Source organism: Melopsittacus undulatus, chromosome Z, assembly GCF_012275295.1.
Source record: "Melopsittacus undulatus isolate bMelUnd1 chromosome Z, bMelUnd1.mat.Z, whole genome shotgun sequence".
NCBI classification, from domain to species: domain Eukaryota; kingdom Metazoa; phylum Chordata; class Aves; order Psittaciformes; family Psittaculidae; genus Melopsittacus; species Melopsittacus undulatus.
In genome coordinates this window covers 100212964-100223553 of record NC_047557.1, presented here as the reverse complement: position 1 = coordinate 100223553, position 10590 = coordinate 100212964, and the positions used below count along the sequence as shown (strand labels likewise).

Sequence of the window (10590 nt, the reverse complement as noted above, 5' to 3'; positions counted from 1 at the left end):
TCTTCCAGAAACGTGTCTCATTGTTAGTCACAGGGAGTGTTTCCATCGGGTTACAGAGCGATGATATACATTTCGGGGGAGAAAGGCAAGATTTAAACTGTATTACCATATATATGATCAAAGACAGAATATGACACGGAGTTACAAAGAAATACATTTCCTGTGGCTCAGGAGACATAACAGGTTATATGGCAGTGCTGACTGACAATCTCCCATAACTAAGGTACTGCATCTCCCTAAGATAACATCTGCCTCTGGAACAATAGGTTAGATTTCAGGGGGTGTTTGTAGAAAGTAAGCCAACAGTCCTCTGCCTGCAGAGCCAGATCCAAACATACATTTCAGAGCATTCTTGTTCCCAGGGTATCTTTTCATACAGCCATGGATGTGCAGTGAAAACAGCCACTGGAATGTGTTTATCTCCCTGTTTGTGAGCTAGATATATGTTCTCGTTCAACAGGTGAAAACATTTTCCCTTCCCACAACCATATCTGACTTATGCTCAGGAAAAGCTGTTGACTAAGTGCCAACCCTTTTATTAACACACTTTAGGGAGGGAGACAAACCCAACCGTTCAACTTTTCACTTCCCTCTTGGATATGGACCTGAACCTCACATCTCACCTCACAGTTTTGTGGAATCAGAACTGCAGGGAACAGCAGAGCAGCACCTAGATGGAAGCATCCTGATTCTATTCACTGCTTCAGAACAGGATTTTAGCCTTATGCCTTACTTCTCACTACCAAGAGTAAAACTTGTGCTTATTTAAGTAGGAGCAGAAGTAGACCAAGAGGTTTTGACAATCCCACCCTTCACGTTTCAAAATCAGAACACTAAGGAAAAGGCAAGAACTTGGAGAGAGGCAGATCGTTTGTATCTTCCACTTTTGGGTAGGAAGAGAAGGAAACCCAGAGAAACTGATGCAGGCTGAGCTTATGTTTAACTAGTCTGACAAACAATGATGAAGAGTAAGGCAACAAGAACTGTGCCAGTCTTACATGAAGCTTCATTAAACCTTTTAGTATAAAACAAGCATTAATTAGAGAAACAGAAGCTGAACAAGGACTGTACCTAGGCTCCTTGATTCAATGTATTTAGATCACTTGCCTTCAACTTGGAGGGACACAATTCAGACCTACTTAAATGGACAGCATGTGAACCAGCTGAAAATGAGATCAGTTTATAAATCCCAACAAGACTGCATACAATTAATAAGGTACTTCACTCTTCTTTTGTAGATTCAAACTGGTTCAGAACTCATTAGTTCACTTCCAGACCTTTTTACACATCACTAGGTGAACATTTGATTTTTACACTGGGTTTAACATATTCAAGCAATATCTGTGGCTGTATGCCCATGGAGAGCAGGAATCACCATAGTGTTTGGGAATGCTGCTTTAACACATTCTTGGTAGTAGCTGTGTCATGCTAAACCACTGCAGAACAGTTAACACATGAGCATGGTATGTTGTCCTCAGCAGTTTGCATTTTACTGTGTCAAAAGAACTAAACTTCCAACCGTTAACCTTACATATCTGACCTTAAATTTTCCCATCTGAGGACAGGACTAATTTTCCTTGGAAGGTATTTCTATAAATCATTGAAAAGTAACCTCTCTACAGATTAGAAAAGCTTAGTCAAAACTCTGTATTATGAACAGTAGGGACAAGCAGTAGTAGTTTTGGTTCTGAAGGAAGAGCAACATTCACTACAACTGGGAAGGCATCCATAAGGACAGCAGTAACTGACAGTTTGCAGTTCTTCAAGGAATCTTGCAAAAAGGATTCAACAGCTTACGGACACATCACCCTGCAACGTGACATGCCACTGCTTTTCAATCAGGTTTCCACACAAGTTACTGAGTATTATTCTATTTACACTTAAAAATAGCACTTTTCTCTCTTCAGTACAGAGTGGGAACGCCTGTAAGTTAGTTGGTAGAAACCCCTCTAGCACAGATGGAGGACAGCTTTGTTGATCTCTGGGTTTGTCCAGTCATTCCGGATATCATCCAGGTGATTATCGAAATCTACCAGTGTCTCGTAGGACTTGCTGTCCAAGAGAGATGCAGCGATTCTCTGGGCTTCGGTCCAATCTTCACAAAAATCACTAGGATGTAAAATAACCAGGAATAAATAGTAATCACCAGGAAAATCTCCACTCTGGAAATTAAGCCACACTCTCTGCAGTGTGGTCAATGGTGGTCATTCTGCCTGGCTGCAGAAGCCAGTTCTCTGTCACTACAGCAAAAACAGCTTTAAAAACCAGTGTCAGCTACACCCACCGCCCTTACAGTGTCACTCAGCTACAGTCAATGTTTTGCCCTTAACCAGGCAACCTGTTCTTCCTTACTACCCAAACACAAATAAACTCTGAAGTTTACTCACACATGTGGGTCCTTGCACCTCCACTTGTTCTCATGAAGCTCATACACGTGAATGGCAGGCTCTACACACTCCATCGTAAACTTGGTGTTATCGACCTGTTGTGCACAGTAAAACACCACTTTAGTCTCCTCCTCAAGATCTCAAGTAAAGAGATGAAATACAAGCCAGTAATTTTTTACTAACAGGGCACCTTACACTAACCCATCCACTCTTCTGCCTACAAATGAGCTGAATTTTACACTTAAACTGCCAAAACCCTTTGTCACTGCAGCAGGTAAAGCATTCTGAGTCTTACAAGAGTTAAGCAAGAGTTTAAATCACAGAAGGGGGCCCGAATTAATGAACACACTGTCTTCACTCTAGCCTTGCAGAGAAAGCTTCCACTTCCTTTTAGGTGGCAGCAAGGTAACCATAGTTTCTTTGTAGACATACTAAGAACTGCACTGGCTACAGGTCACTGCATCTCCTCCCCAGAGCATTTGGAAGGAAAGAGAAAATTACTTCACCATTAAAGGACGCAGAGACTAGTGTTTAAATGGTTAGTCCAACACCACAATCATAACATCAGCCATAAAGAGGTGGGAGGGAATGAAATAATTTACCATTATGAGTGCTGTATCATTAAAGCCCTCTGCAATTCTGGAGGCCACCTTTTCTGCAACCTGGTTTGGGCTGCAACAGAAGGTAGAAGCAACTGTGTTAGGTGAAGCAAGACATTTCAGCTGAAACCAGCAGGAAATATGCTTAAAAAGATGTGAAAATTACACTGTGTGCTTACAAACAGGAACCAGATATTAAGCTAATGCTACACTTGAGTGAAGTCAGAAAGCCAAGAAAGCCCCGAAAGCCCCAGCTCTCCTCTTCAGCACATGATCTAGATCTCAGCTACACTTAGGCAATGGGGTTTGGAATGGCAAAATCCTCACTGAATCAATGTTTTACGGCCCCCTACTTTCTCCCACCAGACCAAAGACTGCAGCCACCTTTGTCCAGGCAGGTATTTAAAAAAGAAACCAAGTTTGCTCCCCAGTCTGCATTTGAACCCACGCTCTGCCCAGCTTCTCTACCAAAATCAGGTAATCTTTTAAAGAAAAACCTTTGTCCTGTTTCAAAGAATGTCAATCTCTATGTGGTGCCAGTTATCTTCAGAAATGAAATCAGAATTCAAAGAAAACCCCAACCAAGCCTGTGATATTCTTTCAAACCTCAAATAGAACAGACAAACTGTATCTTCTCCTTAAAAATGTCCCTAGCAGAATTATTTCCCTTGTAGGGAAAGGATAAATAATGTTCTTATCCCTGTTAGACACCTTGGCAGTCACAAGGATTACTTAAATAACATACTTGAGACTGAAGGATATACATTAACAACACAGCATAATACTTTAAACAACCTGTTCATATTTATTTTAAATGCAAGTGTGATGTGCTCTCATTAGTCCTGAAACTGGATTTGTCTAATAGAGGGGGGAAATATTTGATGCACGTATATAAAACTATTGTGGCTCAACAGAAAAGCCCCTTTATTGCTTATTGAGTAATCTGCATTAGCTAGAAGGGGGAAAAAAATGACTAATTGTGGGGAAAATAAATGAAAAGAGATAGTGCTGCACGACTGACGTCAGCTTCCATTTTGAGAGCGTCCTGTCACCACGTAAGAAAATGCTTCAATAAAACTTGGAGACTATTAGTTTAGCAAGAATTAGGTCACTTCTGAAAGACTTTCAGAGATACTTGGAGTCATTCGAGTCTACAAGATCTGTACTGAACAAGCAAACATGCCTGCAAATTTTGGCTATTTCCCTGACAACTGCAATTAAACTGGCTGGCAGTCATTCAAAGACTGGCCTTTTTTAGTATCCACTGAAGAGGAGTGGTTCTGGAAAGACTGGGGTTTCTGCACCTGAACAAAGGCCATACCCACCAGGCTCCACGAAGACAATGTGAAAGCAGATGACAGTTGTCAAAGTTAATCAACACGCATGATTTATGTCGATGATTTTTGCTGGCAGAGTACAAAGTACAACATAAAAGAGCAAACAGAAGGAAATATTGCACCAACACACCTGGCATCTTTCACGCGTTCGTTTGCCTGGTAATATCCAGCTATCACGTAGCTATTCTCTTTGCACCAAGAGTCAATCTGAAAAAGTAATTGGAACAAGTAAGACCAGGAAAAATAAAGAAGAAAAACCCCCACAGAACTAAGGAAATCTCATGTTTGCTCTGCAAATGGAATAGTAATTGAAGCATTATGGTATCTTTGCCAATTGCTTCTTTAAATATATACATATTTATATGTATGTATGTATACACTCACACAGTTTGGGTAATTTAACTAGAACAGAGAAATCAAGCTGAACATTTAAGAGAATTGTGGAAAACATTAACCAAATGGAGCAAAAGAGCAAGAAGTTATCTCAGTCAAAGCCTGGCCTAAATTTTAATGACAGGACTATTAACTTCTGCAATGCTGCCTGGGAAAGGAGTCTCGGTCTTACCTATTGCCCTTGGTGGCTGTTTCCTGTTAAGTGTTTATTTGACAGACTCTAGAAAACGTTTACCATGTGAATGTGTGACTGTACTATCATTCAAAAAGAGATTGTTGATTTTATTTCTAGGTAGTATTATGTAGTATAATAATGTATTATTTCAAGGGCAAAATGTAACCTTTTTTACCTTCATTAGAAAACAAAGCTTGAAGTGAAAGGTGTGAAGCAGATAAAGTTTGTCCTGTTCACCATTTTTTCAACCCACTCCAGTGCAAAAAAGGCTTTTGTGATAAAACTGATTTTCTTTGAGAGTTCCTCCTTATCCAACACCTGCATGTAAATGCTTAAATGTAAGCATTTCTTTGCACACAACTAATGCAACTTCTGATTTACACAAGTACAAAACTTTATGTAGTTTTGGGGCTTTATTAGAGTGCAGGCTCAGCATGCACACGCTGCTGCTCTTTCTGGTTCGTGCTGGATCTGAATTCTTCCTGCTGAGTCTGTCTTTCTTTAAAATACTTATATAGATGATGTTTCTCCTTATAACTGAGGATATCAAGTCAGCATAATACAAAGCCCTGAAAGACAGAAGTGAAGAAAGCACCTAGAATTTTCCTTTGCAGTCCCTAGAGAGCATGCATCAAGAAAACCTCAACATCTATATTAAAATGGAGTCCAAAAATAACTGATGCTGACCTGTCCCATCCTGTAAGTCAAATCAACCTCATTTTTAGCAGTAATTATAGTATTAGACTGCACAAACACACAAACAAAGCCATGTGAAATAATCCTGCCTCTACAAAGGGATGACATGGATTTACGTGATAAAAGAGGAGCTGTGTAGCCCTCCTATACCTGAAGGCCAACTGCTGTTTCAATTACAAACCCATTTTGAGGGCTTAGGACTATGGTTTTAATTGTTAGTGGCTTGAAAGCTTGGCATTAAAGCCAGAAGCCCAGACACTAAAATTAATAATAATAAAAAAAATAAGTAAATCAATTTAAAAATTAAAAACCTTAGTTCTGAATCAATTTTTGTTGTGTACTGAAAAATTACTTAGAACAATGATAGGATGATTTTTAAGCTCTCCATTCCCTGAGTGGTAATCAAAAACCGCCTTTGTTAAAAAAAGCCCCAAAACCTAAGGAAAAACCCATCTTTTTTGGAATTCAAGCCGTTTCCACATGCACTTTCCAAACACTCTCTAACCACGGCCCTGCCATCACATGTAGCCTCAGCAGCAATTACCCCCTGATATTTTTAGTCATGTCCATCCCTGCCAAGGACAAGCCAGCAGGAGATAAACTGCATCTCGCTTCCATACGGCATGTGTCAAAAGCAGCCTGCCCCTGGGTTTCCTGCAGCCACTAAAGTGTGTGCAGGAGGACCTGGAGAGCCCAGGGAGGGGAAAAGCTGTAACCTACCACCCCTCTGACCATGGGTCCAAGCACTGGGGAGCAGGCCATGGGAAGTGCTGCTCGGTGTGATGCTGTTTGCCTCTTTTAGAGAAGAATGTGGCTGCAAACCCCATATCAATTAGCTGAGAAATTCAAAAGCACAAAAACAACTCCCCAGCCCCCCCCATGTGAAACTTAATTCACTTTTTCTTTAATGACTCCGTTTTCAAAAGGGATTTCAAGCTGATGAGCCAAAGTGCAAATTAAATGCACGCGCTTCTGCTCTCTTCTTCAGAGCTACGAACCTTCAGGTGCTGCTGCGTGTTTAACAACATCTAATCTCGTGGATTCCTTGTACCTAAGTGCTGCTCACAGTTTTTAGGCGTTACCACGTGGACAAGCCTGTTTTAAGGCTAAATCTGGAGACTATTGCTCCCATTTAATGTTCTGGGATAATTCAGGTGAGATGAGGAGGTGCAGCTCGAGGGGCTGGTTCTATAAAACCCTCATACAGACCACAGGCTGACCAAGAATCAGCAGTAATTTAACTGGAGAGAGACAGATCACATCAAAACCTGACACAGCTGTAAAATCCTTTAGAAACAGAAGTGATTTGTTACAAACTCTCAGTTTCAATGCTAATCTCACTGATTTATTTAGTAACCATGTGTTACGTGGTACAGAACACTCTCCTCTTCAACCTTACAACAATAAAACCCAATTCTCTTAGCTGCCGAGCCAGTATTTACTGACACCTTTGCCTCTGTTTAAACAAAGAATGGGAGCAAAAGGCCCCAGGCTCTTGTTGAGCAGAGAGTTTTAAAGCTGCCAAGCATCACAGGAGTCATCAAATGTGATTGCAAAGCCCTCTGCACGTCCTAATTAATGTGGGAAATGTCAGGGGTTTCCCATCTTTGGCTTTTTGTATCAAAACCGAAGAGCAAATACATAAGCCACTGGCATTTCCTTGGTTCCATAACGATCTGCTTACTGTAGATATGGTAAGATACTTCAGATATTGCAAGAAAGAGGATTTATTTCCTAATAATCTGATCCTGGAGCAAGACCCACACTAGAAAACTACACCAAAACCCCAAATTAATGAAAATTCACTGCAACTAACCATGCAGAAAAACATCCCGATTTAAAGACAAATCCTACACACACTTTATTATACCTGTTATTTTATACTTCACTAGCAACTTCCACTCATTCCCACAGGAAAAACAATTTACTGCTGTTTCAAAAGGTAAAGTCAAGCCCTGCCTACATTAAAGCAATTCTAAACAGGATTATTACATTTTCCCAGGCTGTAGCACGAGGAAAACCATAAGCAGGAAATGATTACATTCACAGTGTTACTCCTACACTGTTACACTGGTGTAAATGTGTTTAAGAGTGACAAATATTGTGTGTTTCACAAGGGCACAGGCCAGGGCTTGGGCTCAGCTCCTGTTCCTACGCCTCTGGCTGCACATCATCGTTTCCAGGCTTTGGAAAGATCTCAACATTCCCATGGCACCATCTGAACTAGAGAAACCTGGAATTTATTTATGAGCAAATATGTTTTCTTCATTAAGCTATCTGTTAAACCGAGGGGAACATTCAAGATAAGAAGTCTACAAGGATCAGGAATTTGTTATTTTTAAAGGTATAAAAAAGGGACAGATTTCCTCCTGATAAGAATGACAAGTCTCAAAATGGATAGAGAAGTCCAGAGCTCAAATCACACCCAGATCTCACTTCATGCCTACAATGAGGTTGTCAAAGCACTTGTTTGCCTCCGGATTTGCCCCAGTCCACACTGACTCCCTCTTACAATATATCCAAGCATGTTTTGCTCCCCATTCCTTCTGGCTTGAGGACTCTTCCCAAATGCCTGGTGGACTGGAGCTCTGGCCCAGTGCAAGGTGGCTCCTGCTCTTCTTGAACAGGGAGTTGAGATGGGAAAGTGCTGGTATAGCATTCCTGACATCACTCTCATCCTGCCTGTATGATGTTGAGAGGAGGGAAATGGATTATCCCATGATGACTTACTGTAAGGCCCTTTCACAGCAGTGGGCAAGATGTGGGATATAAACTAGGAGTGCTTGGCTGCACCTAACTACCCCATGGTTAATGGGCTGACAGTGAGCTGGCAAGATACCAAGGTGAGATTTCACACACAAACAAGACCAGCAGTATGAAGAGACATCATTCTTTCTTCCTAATTAGGCTTCCATAAATGGGGAAAGTACAACAAAATGAATTAAGAAATACATATTTATCATGGAATGGTTTGGGTTGGAAGGGACCTCAAAGCTCATCCAGTCCCAACCCCTGCCACAGGCAGGGACCCCTTCCACTGCAGCAGCTGCTCCAAGCCCCTGTGTCCAACCTGGCCTTGAACACTGCCGGGGATGGGGCAGCCACAGCTTCTCTGGGCACCCTGTGCCAGCGCCTCAGCACCCTCACAGGGAACAGCTTCTGCCTAAGAGCTCAGCTCAGTCTCCCCTCAGGCAGGTTCAAGCCATTCCCCTTCGCCTGTCCCTACAGGCCCTTGTCCCAAGCCCCTCTCTAGCTTTCCTGCAGCCCCTTTAGGCACTCGAGCTGCTCTCAGGTCTCCCCTTCAGGAGCCTTCTCTTGCCCAGGCTGCCCCAGCCCAGCTCTCTCAGCCTGGCTCCAGAGCAGAACTGCTCCAGCCCTCCCAGCAGCTCCAAGGACTTGCTCCAACAGCACTTCCCTCTTCTGCTGTTGCCCTAGATTTGGATCACGACTACAGGCAGTGTCTCCCCAGAGTGCAGCAGAGGAGGAGAATCCCCTTCCTTGGCTGCTGCTCACGCTGTGGGGGTGCAGCCCAGCACACGGTTGGCTGTTTGGGCTGTAAGTACACAGTGCTGGATCATGTTGAGCTTCTCATCAACCAACACCCTCAAGTCCTTCTCCTCAGCACTGCTCACAACCCATTCTGCATCTGTATTTGTAATTGGGATCGCCCTGATCCAGGTGTAGGACCTTACACTTGGTCTTACTGAACTTCATGAGGTTGGCAGTGACCCACCTCTCAAGTCTGTCCAGGTCCCTCCAGATGGCATCTCTTCCCTCCAGTGTTCTGACTGCACCATGCAGCTTGGTGCTGCTAAACTTGCTGAGGGTGTCCTCAATCCCACTGTCCATGTCACTGGCAACAAGAGCTACTCAGATGCAAGACATACCTGTCTCTGTACTCAGAGTACCATTTTCCAACCAAAGACTGCCCTTTTCCAAGCAGCTGACACCACTGTGAGATGCCTTAAGGGTAAACTAGGATACGCTTTTTGTGCTGTAGAACAAGAACATTCCTCATAGCAGCCTTCCAGTATCCGAAGGGGGCCTACAGGGATGCTGGGGAGGGACTATTCATTAGGGACTGTACTGATAGGACAAGGGGTAATAACTTCAAACTGAAACAGCAGAGGTTTAGACTGGATATAAGGAAGAAATTCTTTACTGTGAGGGTGCTGAGGCACTGGAATGGGTTGCCCAGGGAGCTTGTGAATGCTCCATCCCTGGCAGTGTTCAAGGCCAGGTTGGATGAAGCCTTGCGTGATGTGGTTTAGTGTGAGGTGTCCCTGCTCATGACAGGGGGTTGGAACTGGATGATCTTAAGGTCCTTTCCAACCCAAACCATTCTATGATTCTATGATTCCCTCTGGGACTCATTCACGGATAATACCACCAATATAAACAGCAGCTTTCCTGCACTTACACCAGACAAAACACAAGGTCTCTGTAAATGCTATCTCCACAATGGACAGGCCTCGCGGTTTCCCCACTTTAGGAAGCCTGCTCCCTATCCCAGAACCACCCCAGGCCCCTCCGCACCATCCCCTCCTCACCCCAAGCTCACCCAGGCCCTGGCCGCCAACCCTCCCATGCCCAGCACCCCACAGCCCGCACGCTCGGCCCCTTACCAGCGTGAGCGCTACCTCCAACATGGGAGCCAGCGCCAGGGTGCCGTGGAACAGCGGGATGCAGTCCACGAAGAGCGACGGGGGCCCGGCCTGGTCCCGGCGCGGGGCTCCCGACGGCCGCTCGGCCACCAGCAGCCCGTTCACGGCGCAGTGCGGGTACTTGGCGCTGTGCAGCACCATCTTACAATAGGCCTGCGTGGTCAGCTTCATCCTGCCGTGATACCGGTACTGACACCGGTACTGACACCGGTACTGACACCGGTACTGACACCGGTACCGACCCCGGTACCGACACCGGCCCCGCCGCTTCCCCTCAGGCCTCTAGCCTGCCGCAAAGCGTCGCCAAACACCGTCGTAAAAGCGAGGCAGGCAGTCCGC

General features: G+C 44.0%; 1 protein-coding gene across 2 annotated transcripts; it reads right to left on the bottom strand.

The window, feature by feature from the left end:
* Window positions 1–10577, bottom strand: EMC8 (ER membrane protein complex subunit 8). Of its 2 annotated transcripts, none has more exons than XM_034072541.1 (6): window positions 10469–10577; window positions 10213–10432; window positions 4454–4530; window positions 2990–3059; window positions 2388–2482; window positions 1–2109 (listed from the first exon to the last, which is right to left on the bottom strand). In XM_034072541.1, the coding sequence occupies exons 2-6, from the start codon at window positions 10420–10422 to the stop codon at window positions 1950–1952; spliced, it is 612 nt and encodes a 203-aa protein (XP_033928432.1). In that variant the 5' UTR covers window positions 10423–10432; window positions 10469–10577; the 3' UTR covers window positions 1–1949. The 2 variants fall into 2 exon arrangements, with proteins under 2 accessions (XP_033928432.1, XP_033928431.1); XM_034072540.1 differs by having other exon boundaries at window positions 10213–10453; window positions 10490–10570.
* Window positions 10578–10590: the final 13 nt, after the last annotated feature.

Coding starts and splice junctions, on each gene's coding strand:
- EMC8 (XM_034072541.1), bottom strand. CDS start 10,422: ATGAAGCTGACCACGCAGGCCTATTGTAAGATGGTGCTGCACAGCGCC. Junction 4,531..10,212: donor TGGAGGTAGCGCTCACGCTG/GTAAGGGGCCGA, acceptor TTACTTTTTCAG/ATTGACTCTTGGTGCAAAGA. Junction 2,110..2,387: donor AGGTGCAAGGACCCACATGT/GTGAGTAAACTT, acceptor TTTACATCCTAG/TGATTTTTGTGAAGATTGGA.